Source organism: Oryx dammah, unplaced genomic scaffold, assembly GCF_014754425.2.
Source record: "Oryx dammah isolate SB20612 unplaced genomic scaffold, SCBI_Odam_1.1 HiC_scaffold_13, whole genome shotgun sequence".
Lineage (NCBI taxonomy): Eukaryota > Metazoa > Chordata > Mammalia > Artiodactyla > Bovidae > Oryx > Oryx dammah.
The window spans coordinates 113,383-128,646 of NW_024070197.1; the positions used below are offsets into that span (position 1 = coordinate 113,383).

The 15,264-nt window shown below is 49.6% G+C and overlaps 1 protein-coding gene across 2 annotated transcripts; it reads left to right on the forward strand.

The window, feature by feature from the left end:
• The first annotated feature begins 963 nt into the window (after positions 1-963).
• On the forward strand, positions 964-11,953 carry ZNF132 (zinc finger protein 132). Of its 2 annotated transcripts, XM_040251740.1 has the most exons (3): positions 964-3,848; positions 6,267-6,672; positions 9,143-11,953. In XM_040251740.1, exons 2-3 carry the CDS (start codon positions 6,573-6,575, stop codon positions 11,068-11,070), a joined length of 2,028 nt encoding a protein of 675 aa, XP_040107674.1. In that variant the 5' UTR covers positions 964-3,848; positions 6,267-6,572; the 3' UTR covers positions 11,071-11,953. The 2 variants fall into 2 exon arrangements, with proteins under 2 accessions (XP_040107674.1, XP_040107675.1); XM_040251741.1 differs by lacking the exon at positions 964-3,848 and having other exon boundaries at positions 6,222-6,672.
• Positions 11,954-15,264: the final 3,311 nt, after the last annotated feature.

Below are 15,264 nucleotides of genomic sequence, written 5' to 3' on the forward strand. Positions count from 1 at the left end.
ACCATTCCGAAAATTAAAAGATGAACACACAGCCTGGACTGGAGGGGAGTTTGGCGGGGGTGATAAGGGAGATACGTATATGCATGGCTGAGCCCCTTCACAGTTCACCTGAAACCATCACAGCAATGTTTGTTAACTGGCTACACCCCAATACAAAGTACAGTTTTTTTTTAAATAAAAACACAAATAAATAAAATAGAAGTTAAAAAAAATGAGCCAAAGACTGAGAAAAAATACTTATATATGGATTCTAAACACAGAATCTATGAAGAACTTCATGGCTCAAAGATAAAAAGACAACCCAATTAGAAATAAGGAAAAGATCTGAATAGATGTTTCATCAAAGAAAACAGACTGTTAACATGCACATGAAAATACCATTGTTCATGAGAAAAATGTAGATCAAAAGCCCAATGAGATGACTGCTTCAAGGGTAAAGAGTTTCAGTTCAAGATAATAAAAATGTTCTGAAGAAGTATAGGGGTTAAAGTGGCACAACTGAATTTACTTAACGCCACCGAGCCACACCCTTAAAATGGTTAAAATGGTAAGTTTTGTGTATATTTTGCCATGACTTTTTAGAAAGCCACTGAGATACCATTTCATACCCACTAGGGTGACAGCACCAAGTTGTCTTGTGTTGGCAAGGTGGAAAAACTGGAACAGCCCTACAGTGCTGCTGGGAATATAAAAGCGCACAGACCCTTTGGAAAATGGTTTGGGAGCTTCCAAGGAGTTACACAAAAACTTGCCAGGCTTCCCTGCTGGTCCAGTGGTTGAGAGCCTGCCTGCCAATGCAGGAGGCATGGGTTCGATCCCTGGTCCAGGAGGATCTATTTCTCGGGGCAACTAAGCCCGTGCACCACAAGTACTGAAGCGCTCGCTCTCTGTAGCCCGTGGTCCACAACCACAGAAGCCACCGCGACGAGAAGCCTGAACGTTACAACGAAGCGGAGCCCCCGCGTGCTGCCAGGGGACAGGAGACAGAGCGAGGGAAACGTCACAGGTCCGGACTCGGCCACCCGGTCAGGAAACAACCAAGGCGAATGATCTGCTGCTACGCAGGCTGGGATGCTTTTGATCTTGGACCATGGCTGTCAAGGTCCCAAGGCAAACAGCGCTGCGGTTGTTTACACCGTGGTTTGGGAGGAGGAGCAGCCGGACACAGCCAGCAGGAGGGCCAGCAGCACCTCTCCGGGGAATACGACAGCCTGACGGTGAAGACAGCACCACATCCCAGCAGAGGCCTCACTGGCCTCACTAAGGAGACCTACTTCTTCCCAAAACAGGCACGTGCTCTTGTCCTCAAAAGTCCTGCAACAGCAGGCAAGGGGCACTGGGCACTGGGCGCGGGCCCCGGTCTCTGTCCTGCCCACACCTCCCCGTACGTCTCCAAAACCCCATCCCCTGACACCCCTGCTCACCCTTTCATCTCTGAGGGTGTGGGCCCTCCTCCTGGGTGTGCACTGTCCCCACATCCACCGGAGTTTGGACAGTTTCTCTTTCCCACCTCCTCCACTCAGCTACTGGTCCTTCACCTGGACATCCCACACTCATCTCAGGGCCCATCTGGAACCACAAGCTGAGATTTCCCTTCCAAAATCCCATCTCAGGACATTCCCTGGTCCAGGCCACAAGGGCAGGGCAGTCTAGACATCAGGAAGCCAAATGGAAATTTCCTGTTTGTTCATGGGCACGCGGGTCAGCTCCACCTAGAGCTCTCCATTCAACTCAGACGCTACTCCCACATAATCCAACTATTCTTCTGCCAAACATACTCCTGCCAACCTCCGCTCTCCATCTCATTCTTTATCTGTAACACTTGGGATAGTCCTTTATCCTCCACTACATTCACTCTGCACTCATAAATGGAAATCCCATCGACTCCACTCTGAAAAACGTGTCGGGAATCTGATTATTTCTCCCACCCCTCATACTTCTATTCTCGAGAGGTCACCGGAGAAACATTTGCAGCAGCATCCTCCTGAAGCTGCCTGCTTTCAGCCCCCACCACAAGTCTGTGTTCCCGCAGTTTCAAAATCCTAACTCAGATCATGGCCCATCCATATTCTAATGAAAATCTGTGGCTCCCAGAATCCAAAGCCCGTCAAAAGAGGTAGGACTCCCATGCTCACGCTGTCGGTTCCCCGCAGTGGAGACTGCAGAACTTTCCCGAATGCTCCCAGCCAGTCTCACCTCCGAGTCTTCGCACACGCACATCCCTCCGCCTGCACCCTGCACATTTTACCACACTGGACTCTGAAATGCAGACTTCCACCTATGAACGCCCCAGTGTCCTGAGCACCGAGGCCTGGGGTTCAGTCGGGGACTTGCGGCACTGGGGTTCGGAGTCCACCCAGGTGGAGGCCAGGAGACCCTACTTCACCCGGCTCGCTTATCATGCCCGCAGTCCAGCTACACGCTGGGTCATGACCTCGGAACGGGTGGCTTTGGAGCCTGGGGCCCTTCTCCGTAAAGCGGACACGACGCACAGGACGACTCCGGGTCGGCCCCGGGCACAGACGCGCCTTGACGGACGGCCCGCAGGACAACCCCGCGCCGGGCGGTCCCCCGGCAGCCGAGGGCACAAGGGCCCGGGGAGACGGGACGCTTGCTGAGGTCACGGGACAGACAGGGCACAGGTGGGGCCACCTAGGATGTCGGACCTACCCACTCCCGTTTCCGCGGGCCGGAGGAGCCCCCGAGACACCAGCCCCAGCCCAACAACTCGGCCCACCCGCCCGCGGCCGACGAGGAAGCAGGACAGAGAAGCAACCGTCTGAGCCCGGAAGTCCCGCCCTCCACGGCGGGGCCGTCCCGGAAACGCCTATCTCCTAGGCTACCAATGGTCAATGCGGGTGTAAACGCGCGGAGAGGGCAGTTCTGGGTAGTGCAGTTCATGTCGCGTGAGCCGTGATGCGGTTCCGTTCAGTTCCGTTCAGTCGCTCAGTCGTGTCCGACTCTTGGCGACCCCGTGAATCGCAGCACGTCAGGCCTCCCTGTCCATCACCATCTCCCGCAGTTCACTCAGACTCACGTCCATCGAGTCCGTGACGCCATCCAGCCATCCCATCCTCGGTCGTCCCCTTCTCCTCCTGCCCCCAATCCCTCCCAGCATCAGAGTCTTTTCCAAGGAGTCAACTCTTCTCATGAGGTGGCCAAAGTACTGGAGCTTCAGTTCAGCATCATTCCTTCCAAAGAAATCCCAGGGCCGATCTCCTTCAGAATGGACTGGTTGGATCTCCTTGCCGTCCAAGGGCCTCTCAAGAGTCTTCTCCAACACCACAGCTCAAAAGCATCAGTTCTTCGGCGGTGCGTCCTGCCTAGTCACCTAGGCAACGACTCAGCGGCCCCGCGATAGGCTCAGGAAAAAGCGTCATGGACGTCCGCGAGCCTGGAGCCAGTGAGGGTCGGGATGTGGGCGTTTTCGCCCGGCCTCAGAGGGTGGGGCGGGACTTCCGGCGTCGCCATTGCAGCCTTGGTTGTGAGCCTGGTGGGGCTGCAGGAGACACACCCTGGGACGTGAGGCGAAGGCCCCCTGGGGGACGTTCTGGGACCCTCTTCGCACGTTGGCACTCCCTTTTACTCTCGGCTCACCGCCCCTCCTTCCTAAGCCTCGGTTTCTCCGCGCCCCGCCTTCGTCCCAAGTTCCGGGGAGGCAGCTTCCGTTTCATCCTGGGGACGGTCGAAGCACTGAGTGCGACCATCAACCTGCGTCACCCCTCCCAGTGTTTGGGGGGGGGGGTTCGGGTGAGCCCGCAGGCTGGTCACGGCCGCCGCCTGACACGGCCCCGCCCAGCCCACAGGCTGTGACCGGTCCTGCAGAGTCGCTGATGGACCCGGGGCAGGTGAGTGCCAGGTGAGAGGACACAGGTCCTCACCTGCTGAGACCCCCGCCCTTGTGACCCTGGGGTCTGTTAGGGAATGGTGGCGTCCCCAACTCGGCCTGCACATGAATCCGGGCCCCTGAGAGTCACTTTCCCCTGGCATCCTGGACCTAGGCCAGAAGTTACGTGGAGCGGATCGCATGGGATAAGGTCTGGAAAGGTGCCCGTGACAGAGACCAGCATGTGCCAGTTGTTCAGAGGTGGGCATAAGGTGACAGTGTTGAGGGGAACGACAGATCTCCATTTCTTCTGGTGGAAATAGAGAGCAGGGGGACTGGAGACAGGCCAGGAAAGGGAGGCTGGGGTGCTGGGCCTCTGTTCGCAGTGTGGTGCAAGTCACGGGAAGTTTACAGCAGAGGACGAGGTGATCTGAATCAGATCTTAACAAGCCTGAGGATGCTGGGTGAAGAGACTGGAAGATGAGGAGAGGTTGGAGGCCCGAAGATCATGGAGCAGGTGACTGCAGTAGTCCCTGTGTGTGGTTTTGGTGGCTAGAGCAGGGAGGCGCCTGTAAGGTAGGAGAAGTGGCTGACTGCTGGATGTAATTTTTAGGGTGGACGAGATTTCCTGATCACTTCATGACAAATAGATGGGGAAACAGTGGAAATAGTCGCTGACTTTATGTTTCTGTGCTCCAAAATTACTGCAGATGGTGATTGCAGCCATGAAATTAAAAAACGCTTACTCCTTGAAAGGAAAGTTATGACCAACCTAGATAGCATATTCAAAGGCAGAGACATTATTTTGCCAACAAAGGTCCATCAAGACTATGATTTTTCCGGTAGTCCTGTATGGATGTGAGAGTTGGACTATAAAGAAAGCTGAGCACTGAAGAGTTGATGCTTTTGAACTGTGGTGTTGGAGAAGACTCTTGAGAGTCCCTTGGACTGCAAGGAGAGCCAACCAGTCCATCCTAAAGGAGATCGGTCCTGAGTGTTCACTGGGAGGACTGATGTTGAAGCTGAAACTCCAATACTTTGGCCACCTGATGCAAAGAGCTGACTCATTTGAACAGACCCTGATGCTGGGAAAGATTGAGGGCAGGAGGAGAAGGGGACAACAGAAGATGAGATGGTTAGATGGCATTACTGACTCGATGGACATGGGTTTGGGTGAACTCCAGGAGTTGGTGATGGACCGGGAGGCCTGCCGTGCTGAGGTTCATGGGGTTGCAAAGAGTCAGACACGACTGAGCAACTGAACTGAACTGAGATTTCCTGATGTGTGGCAGGGAAATATGGTTGACCCTGAATATTTTTTCGGATATGGAAGATGGTTCGAGGAGTAGATTTCAGAGGGAAAATAACTGTTTTGGCCATCTCATATTTGGAATGTCATCGAGACTGCCAAATTGAGATGTCAAGTGTATTTCACGCCACGTGGAGACTAGAGGTGTCTGCCGGCTAGAGGCTTGTGCTTGTACGCTGTCTGCAGCTGTGAGCTGGGTTCAGGATGATGAACAAGCCTCTGAGTAGAGTGTAGACATGGGATGAAAAAATGAAGCACAGAGTCTTCCTTGGTGGTCCAGTGGCCAAGACTCCATGTTCTCAATGGAGGGGACCTGGGTCCAGTCCCTGGTCAGGGAACTAGATTCCACCTGCCACAACTAAGATCCCACACAATGCAACTAAGACACAGCACAGCCAAATAAAAAAAAAAGAAAAAGCACAGAAGGAAGGAAGGTAGGGTGACAGTGGGGCCTGAGTTTAGATTGTTTTACCTTTCTACAGCTCACAGAGATTTGTGGCCATCCTCCCTACGTCCAGGGGGTTTATTAGGCTGCTGTAGTATCAGGGACAAAAAGGCTCAGCCCAAGCTAAGAGTTGCCACGCCAAGAGTGGGGACAGCAGGTCAGGGATTTGTGTATTAGGAAAGGCAAGGACAGCTAGGACTGGTGAAGGGACAGCATGCCTAAGGTTAGAGCTGGAAGAGAAAAAGGGTGTTTGAGATTATTACTCCTGGTTCTGGGGTGCAAGGTTGGAGCAACAGAGCCAAGAAGGGAGGCTTTATCTAGAGAGGTGATGGCTCTCTCTTAGTGGGAAGTTTTTGCAGTCAAGGACAGTCCAAGGTTAGCATCGGATCCTGTTTGCCTCTGCAAGCTAAGTGCGTAGTGGTAAATGAGTACAGCGCAACGTGCCTGTGGTGTGGCCAGGGAGAGGGACAGTGGTATTGTGGGATGTGGGAAGTAGAGGTATGAGGATTGATGTGTACATGGAAAGGGAATGAGGCCTGATACAGAGGCTTAAGGAAGAAAAGAGAGCCCAGATTTTCTTAGATTTGGAAGGGGTGACCTGAAGGACACAAGGGAAGTCAGGTAGTAGGGAGAGGAGAGCTCAAACAGCATCCATCTGCCCACCTTCCTTTTGTCTCTCTCATTAGGATTGGTCTGGAAACAGTGGCCAGTGGGACTGTGAGGACAGCAGGACACCAGTGGGGCCAGCACCTGTGGTCTTCTTGGAGGTGAGGGCCTGGTGAAGGGGGTGAGCTGCAGGCGGGTGGAGGGAGGATGGACGGGGGTCATGAGGAGAGGAGATGCTGGTGGGACACGGGGCAGAACTCTGAGTCACACCTCAAGGGCCTGAATGTGCCCGCCAGACCGCTTCGTTTGTTTTCCAGCCCACCTGCTGGCCCCCTGGCCTCGCCGTCCCCTCATGGGGGAGCCTGGTGGCCTTTGAGGAGGTGGCCATGCGCTTCTCCAGGGAGGAGTGGGAGCTCCTCGATGAGGCCCAGAGGCAGCTGTACCGCACTGTGATGCTGGAGACCTTGGAGCTCGTGACCTCACTTGGTAAGGCCCTCATGCCCTGCCCTGGCCTGGGGGCCAGCATCTGCCTTTTGTCTTCTCCCCATCCCCAAGCTGGACCAGGGACACTGCTTCCTGCCCAGGTTTCCTGCTGCAGCTGCTGTGAGTGCTGGGCCTGGGCCGCGTGCACCCCCATTTCTCCCTGAGCAGCCTCAGGAGGAGTCCTAACAGCTATTAGGTCCCACGGGGGCCTTGTGGGAGCAGAGGTTGGGGATCGGGCATTCTGGCCTGCCTGAAGGGTCCTGCTCAACTTGACCAGTGCCTGACTGGCTGATCTAGTGTAGGGCCATGCCAAGGTTCTGCCCCTTCCCCAGAAACATTTTTTTTAATGGCTTTACTGATATATATCATAACATTCACCCTTTTATTTATTTTTCTTTTACGAAAGTCAATTTTAACGTTCACCCTTTTAAAGTGTACTGTTTAGTGGGTTTTCATGTTTTCAGTGTATAAATCTCACCATACTCCATAGAACTCCTTGAAGAGAACATAGGCAAAATATTCTCTTACATAAATCATACCAGTGTTTTCTTAAGTCAGTCTCCCAAAGCAACAGAAATAAAAACAAACAAATGGAACCTAATAAAACTTACAAGTTTTTGCACAGCAAAAACGTTCATTTTCATAAACAAAATGAAAATACAACTTAGAAACTGGGAGAAAATATTTGTAAATGATATGATTGACAAGGGTTTTAATTTCCAAAATATACAAACAGCTCATACAAGTCAATAACAAGAAAATAACCCCATTGAAAAATGGGCAGAAGACCTAAATAGACATTTCTCCAAAGAAGACATACAGATGGCCAAAAAGCATGTAAAAAGGTGTTCAACACTGCTTATTATTAGAGAAATTCAAATGAAAACTATAATGAGGTGTCACCTCACACCAGTCAGAATAGCCATCATTAAAAAGGCTACACATAACACATGCTAGACAGCACGTGGAAAAAGGAACCCTCCTGCACTGCTGGTGGGAATGTAAATTGGTGCAGCCACCGTGGAAACAAGCATGGAGCTTCCTAAAAAATGAAAACAGTGTGCCATATGATCCAGCAGTCTCACTCCTGGGCGTATATCTGGAGAAAAAACAGCAATTCGAAAGGGTAAGTTTACTCTAGCACTATTGACGGCAGCCAGGACATGGAAGCAACATAAACTCTATTGGCAGATGAATGGCAAAGAAGATGTGGTGTGTGTGCAATGGAATGCTACTCACCACAGAAAAGAATTGATGCCACTTGCAGCAGTGTGGGGGAGCCTAGAGATGATCACCCGAAGTGACGCAGGTCATAGGTCATAGGGAGAAAAGACAAGTGCTGTGTGATGTCTCCTATATGTGGAATCCAAAAGACAACACAAAGGAACAGAGCTATAAAGCAGAAAGAGTCTCACAGGTATAGAGAACAGACTTGTGGTTGCCAGCAGTGGGGGTTGGGAGAGGGATGGATTAGAATTAGGAAATACAACCTATTATATATAGAATGGATAAACATTAGGTCCTACTGCATAGCACAGCGAACTATAATAGGAAAGAATATGAAAAAGAACATATGTATAACTGAGGCAGTTTGCTTTATGGCAGAACTTAATAAATTTTTTAAAAATTAAGGATAATAATAAACAAATGGACTTTTCCTGGTGGCTCAGATGGTATAGTGTCTGCCTACAACTTGGAGACCCGGGTTCATTCCCTGGGTCAGGAAGCTCTCCTGGAGAAGGAAATGGCAGCCCACTCCAGTCCTCTTGCCTGGAAAATCCCATGGACGGAGGAGCCTGGTAGGCTACAGTCCATGGGGTCGCTAAGAGTCGGACACAACTGAGCAACTTGACTTTCACTTTTTCAATAAACTAATATCACCATACTCTAATTTTAGAACATTTTCATTACCTAAAGGAAACTCTGTACCCTTTAGTAGTCACTCTTCATCCTCCCTCATCCTGTCCTGAGTCCTAGGCAACCACTAATCTGCTTTCTGACTGTACAGATTTGCTTATTCTATTACTAGATATTTCATACAAATGGAATTATACCATATGTGTTTTCTGTGACTGGCTTTTTCTTGACATAATGTTGCTGAGGTTCATCCATGTTATGGAACGTATCAGTAACACTTCTTTCATTTTTATGGCTGAATAATAAAAAATTATTCACAGAGTTGGACATGACTGAGCAAACAGTGTACACACAATGACTCATGATGCTGAGCTCCTTTTCATTTACTTTTTGTCCATTTGTGTGTACATCTCTTTTTGTGAAAAATGTCTTTTCAGGTCCTTCGCCTCTGGTGAGGGCCCTGCCCCACCAGTGAGCCTTTCACTCTAACTCTGCCCCCCTGGCCTATCGGCAAACCCTTGGCCATTCCTGTATGTGTCAGTGACACAGTGCTAAGGAAGTCGCCCTTTTCACTGAGTGGAGCACTCGCGTTAACCAGAAATTTCTCGGCTTTCAGGCTGTTGGCCTGTGGTGGAAGATGAGGAGGTGCCTTCTGAGAGGAATGCTTCTGGAGAAGTGGTGTCACAGGTCGGAACTCCCAGTGTACCTCCTTGCATGCAGAAGGCTGACAGCTGTGACACGTGTGAGCCACTCTTGAAAGACATTTTGCAGCTGGACAACCATCAAGGACATACTGGAGAGACTCCCTGCACATGTTTAGCATATGGAAGAGAGTTTTGGTTTGGTGGAAATCTTCACCAGCATCCAGAGTACAATGGAGAAAAGCCCTTCCAATGGAACAGAGACAGGGACTTGTTTGTGAAGAGCTCCACAGGCTCTCCTCTGTCAGATAAACCCAATACATGTGGGTTAGGTAGCCAGGATGTCTCAGACGGCCATGACCTCCTCCAGCCCCCGGGCTTGGATGGCAGTGGGGAGCCACAAAGCAGCACAAAGGGCAGGGAGGCCTCACTGCACCCTTTCAATTCTGGGCAGCTCCCAGAGGTCCAGCCCTCACAGAAGCCCTTCAACTGCAGTGACAGTGGGAAAGCTTTCCAGAAGACTTCTGTCCTCCTCAGCCACCTGAGTGCTCACTCTGAAGAGACACCATTTAGATGCCCAAGAGTTGAAAATTCCTTAGAGGAGAAATCAGCCCTTCCTAGTGACCAATGGTTTCACACTGGAGAAACATCTCATGTATGTAAAGAGTGTGGCAAGGCTTTCAGTCACCCATATAAACTGAGGAAGCATCAGAAATTCCACACAGGAGTAAAAGATTATGCATGCAGCGACTGTGGGAAAACTTTCAGCCACAAACTCACCCTTATTCATCACCAGAGAATCCACACAGGAGAAAGGCCTTATGCATGCAGTGAATGTGGGAAAGCCTTCAATAACAGGTCACACCTCGCTCGGCATGAGAAAGTTCACACAGGAGAAAGGCCCTTCAAGTGCAGCAAATGTGGAAGAGCCTTCAGCCAAAGCTCCAATTTCCTTCGGCACCAGAAAGTCCACACCCACATAAAACCTTATGAGTGCAGTCAGTGTGGGAAAGCCTTCAGTCGCAGCTCTGCGCTCATGCAGCACTGGCGAGTTCACACTGGAGAACGGCCATTTGAGTGCAGTGAGTGTGGGAGAGCTTTTAACAACAACTCCAACCTCGCTCAGCACCAGAAGGTTCACACCGGAGAACGGCCTTTCGGATGCAATGAGTGTGGGAGAGACTTCAGCCAGAGTTCTCACCTCCTTCGCCATCAGAAAGTCCACACCGGAGAACGGCCTTTTGCATGTGGTGAATGTGGGAAAACCTTCAGCAATAGCTCCACCCTCATTCAACACCAGAAAGTACATACTGGACAAAGGCCTTACAGGTGCAGTGAGTGCAGAAAAGCCTTCAGTCGCAACTCCAGCCTAGTTCAGCACTGGAGAACTCACACTGGGGAAAAGCCTTACGAGTGCAGCGAATGTGGGAAAGCCTTTGCTCACAGTTCCAGTCTCATTGAGCACTGGAGAGTCCACACCAGAGAAAGGCCTTATGAGTGTCATGAATGTGGGAAGTTCTTTAGCCAAAAGTCTATCCTTACGAAGCATCAGAAAGTTCACACTGGGGAAAGGCCTTACGAGTGCACTAAATGTGGCAAGTTCTTCAGCCGTAAATCCAGCCTCATCTACCACTGGAGAGTCCACACTGGGGAAAGGCCTTACGAGTGCAGTGCATGCGGCAGGGCCTTCAGCAGCAACTCGCACCTCATCCGCCACCAGAGAGTGCACACCCAGGAAAGGCCCCACGAATGCAGCCAGTGCGGGAAGGCCTTTAGTGAAAGGTCCACACTCGCTCGACACCAGATGGTTCACACCAGAGAGCGGACTTACGAGTGTGGCCACTGTGGGAAAATCTTCAGCCGCCTCTGCAACCTTGCACAGCATAGAAGGATCCACAGCTGAGTGGAGCCTTATGGAGATGGTCTTTGGGAGATCTACAGCCACATCAAGCTTCAGGCAGCAGACTACAGAGAAATTCCCTAATGTGTCACTGATGTGGAAATACCTTCAGAAGCTACCCTGCCCTTTCCGAGTGGCCTAGGAACCTACATAGCACTGTCTCCCCTCTGGAGCGTAAACCTCTTTCTAGCTGCCTGTTGCCTCTGAGAGGATCAGGGAATGAACTGACCCCATGCTGGTTGAGAGACAAATTAGTAAAGACACATGGCAGTCCTACACATGAATGTACCTAACAGTGCTTCAGGGTACATGAAGCAGAAACTGCCAGAACTGCAGGGAGCAATAGACAGACTCACAGTTATACTTGGGGACGCTCACACCCTCCCAGATAATCAGTGAAGGCGTGGAAGATGGCACTTTCAACCAGCTTGACCTAACCTGTATTCATAGAACTTCCTGTCCAAGAGGACAGAATAGACTTTTTTTTTTTTCACATTCACATAGAACATTTACCAAAATGGAGCATATTCTGGGCCATAAAAGAAGGCCTGATAAAGGGAAAAGAAATAATACACGGTATGGACCTTGACTGGAACAGGATTCAATAAGAAATCAAGAACAGAATGATGTGTGGAAAACCCTCATTCAGAAACTGACTATCACACTTATAAATAATCCATGGTCAAAGATGAAATCAAAAGAAGAATTTGAAACTACCTGGAATGAAAATGAAAAGAGCATATGAAAATATGCAGGATGTCCCTAAAACTATACCAAGGGAGACGTGTGTGTCCATGGACACTGGTGAGATCTTAATAAGCCTTGTGGATTGTAGATTCATTAAATGCCAGGTTTTTTAAGTTCCAACAAAAGAAGCAGACATGACTCCAGGCCATGAAGTTTTTCTTCACTGCAAGGTAAAAGCCAACTGCAGGGTCATGTGAGCCCCCAGAAGAGAGACATAAGGACAGACTCGGGGGTCCTGAGATAAGGTGCACCAGGAGGGGCCTCACTCACACACTGAAGGGCCCTTCACAGCCCTGCTCACAGCTGCCAGTTGTGTGCTCTCTTGAGGGATGTCTGTCTCCCATGTCTTAGTCCATTGCAACTGATGTACCAAATACTGTAAACTGGGAGGCTTAAAAATAACAGAAGTTTCTCACAGTCCTGGAGACTGGAAAATCCAAGGTCACAGTGCCGGGATATTTGGTGTCAGGTGAGGATCCTGGTTGACAGCCGTCCTCTGTGTCCTCACAGTGAAGGAGAGGGGGTCCTTGGGAGCCTCTTATGAGACCACTAATCCCAGTCACAAGGGTTCCTCCTTCATGACCTCATCAACCTCCCAAAGGCCCCACCTCCAAATACAGAACACTGAGTGGGTTAGGCTTTAACCTAGGTATTGTGGGGGGACACAGCATTCGGTATACCACCCTACTACAATGTCAGTTTCACGCAGGAGGGGCCTGTGGATTTCGTCCTGCCAGGGGACTGAAGTCTGTAGGGCTCAGCAGCTGCTCACAGCCTGGGACAGGTGTGCCTGCACTCTGGTGAGTGCAGGATGGGGTAAGCACCACTCTTTCCCTGGGGTCTCCTACCTTCTTGCTCCCCAGGGTCAGCTCTGAGAGGGCTGTGATCTGGGCCAAGTACCATCCCTCAGGGCCACCAGAGATTCCCCCGGGGTCCTACTGGGTGCCAGGCTTTTGCCTGAGCTCCGTGGTAGATGCATTTCACCTCCATCTGATGTGCAGTACAGAGATTTACTGTGCAAAGGGACTAAAGAACAGGGTCACTGCAGAGCAACCGCAGCTCTAAGAGAGTGAAGCCCAGGTAAGAGTGACAGTGGCAGCCGCTACTGCTCGCTTCTAGGTGGGCCGGAAAATCGGAGGCGGCAACTCCAGGAACCTCTTCAGCCAGGAGAGGCAGTGCAGAGGCACCCAGCAGAGATGACCCATGGAGGGGCCACAGGGGAGGAGCAGGCCGAGAGGTCAGGAGACGGGTCACGCTGCCCTGTTGGTGGGGTGAGGAGTCTGGTCAGTCTGCCCTAACCCTCACCTGCCTGGACATCTGGGCCCTATTTTGCCCTGCCAGACTTTGACTCTGCTCCATACAGACCTCCATGCTGAAGGTGAGTTTGTTGCTGAATCACACAAAGACGCCGGGATCCTTGGCCTCTGGAGGAGAATAAGTCAATCCAGGGCCAGTGACAAGGCTTGATCACTCAGAGCTTTTGTGTAATAAAGTTTTCTTAAAGTATAAAGGAGATAGAGACAGCTTCTGACATAGACATCAGAAGCGGGTAGAAAGAGTACCCCCTTGCTAGTGTTAGCAATGGAGTTATATACTCTCCAATGAATCCAAAGAATGTCTGGAGGTTGTAAAGATCTCACCAGACCTACTCCCATAATTTACATTTTAAGATAACAGAATTAGCTAGAAGGTTTAATCCAGAGACTGCCTTCAGGCAGGATATATTATTGTTATATAATCCTTGTAAAGACCAGACCTATCCCCATAATACTGAAGTGGTTTACCATTCCCAGTGTGGTCCACTGGAGAAGGGAATGGCAAACCACTTCAGTATTCTTGCCTTGAGAACCCCATGAAATGTATGAAAAGGCAAAATGATAGGATACTGAAAGAGGAACTCCCCAGGTCAGTAGGTGCCCAATATGCTACTGGAGATCACTGGAGAAATAACTCTAGAAAGAATGAAGGGATGGAGCCAAAGCAAAAACAATACCCAGCTGTGGATGGGACTGGTGATAGAAGCAAGGTCCGATGCTGTAAAGAGCAATATTGCATAGGAACCTGGAATGTCAGGTCCATGAATCAAGGCAAATTGGAAGTGCTCAAACAAGATGGCAAGAGTGAAGTTGACATTGTAGGAATCAGCAAACTAAAATGGACTGGAATGGGTGAATTTAACTCAGATGACCATTATATCTACTACTGCAGGCAGGAATCCCTCAGAAGAAATGGAGTAGCCATCATGGTCAATGAGAGAGTCCAAAATGCAGTACTTGGATGCAATCTCAAAAATGACAGAATGACCTCTGTTCGTCTCCAGGGCCAACCATTCAATATCACGGTAATCCAAGTCTATGCCTCAACCATTAACGCTGAAGAAGCTGAAGTTGAACGGTTCTATGAAGACCTACAAGACCTTTTAGAACTAACACCTAAAAAAGATGTCCTTCTCATTTTAGGGGACTGGAATGCAAAAGTAGGAAGTCAAGAAACACCTGGAGTAACAGGAAAATTTGGCCTTGGAATGCGGAATGAAGCAGGGCAAAGACTAATAGAGTTTTGCCAAGAAAATCCACTGTTCATAGCAAACACCCTCTTCCAACAACACAAGAGAAGACTCTATACATGGACATCACCAGATGGTCAACACTGAAATCAGACTGATTATATTCTTTGCAGCCAAAGATGGAGAAGCTCTATACAGTCAACAAAAACAAGACCAGGAGCTGACTGTGGCTCAGATCATGAACTCCTTATTACCAAATTCAGACTCAAATTGAAGAAAGTAGGGAAAACCGCTAGACCATTCAAGTATGACCTAAATCAAATCCCTTATGATTATACAGTGGAAGTGAGAAATAGATTTAAGGGCCTAGATCTGATAGATAGAGTGCCTGATGAACTATAGAATGAGGTTCGTGACATTGTACAGGAGACAGGGATAAAGACCATCCCCATGGAAAAGAAATGCAAAAAAGCAAATGGCTGTCTGGGGAGGCCTTACAAATAGCTGTGAAAAGAAGAGAAGCGAAAAGCCAAGGAGAAAAAGAAAGATATAAGCATCTGAATGCAGAATTCCAAAGAATAGCAAGAAGAGATAAGAAAGACTTCTTCAGCGATTAATGCAAAGAAATAGAGGAAAACAACAGAATGGGAAAGACTACAGATCTCTTCAAGAAACTTAGAGATACCAAGGGAACATTTCATGCAAAGATGGGCTCGATAAAGGACAGAAAAGGTATGGACCTAACAGAAGCAGAAGATATTAAGAAGAGGTGGCAAGAATACACGGAAGAACTGTACAAAAAAGATCTTCACACACACACAAAAAAAGATCTTCATGACCCAGATAATCACGATGGTGTGATCACTCATCTACAGCCAGACATCCTGGAATGTGAAGTCAAGTGGGCCTTAGAAAGCATCACTACGAACAAAGCTAGTGGAGGT

Bases quoted from the DNA above. Each gene is read 5' to 3' on its own strand.
- ZNF132 (XM_040251740.1), top strand. From the start codon at position 6,573: ATGCGCTTCTCCAGGGAGGAGTGGGAGCTCCTCGATGAGGCCCAGAGG. The intron at 6,673-9,142 runs GTAAGGCCCTCA...CTCGGCTTTCAG, and splicing joins GGAGCTCGTGACCTCACTTG to GCTGTTGGCCTGTGGTGGAA.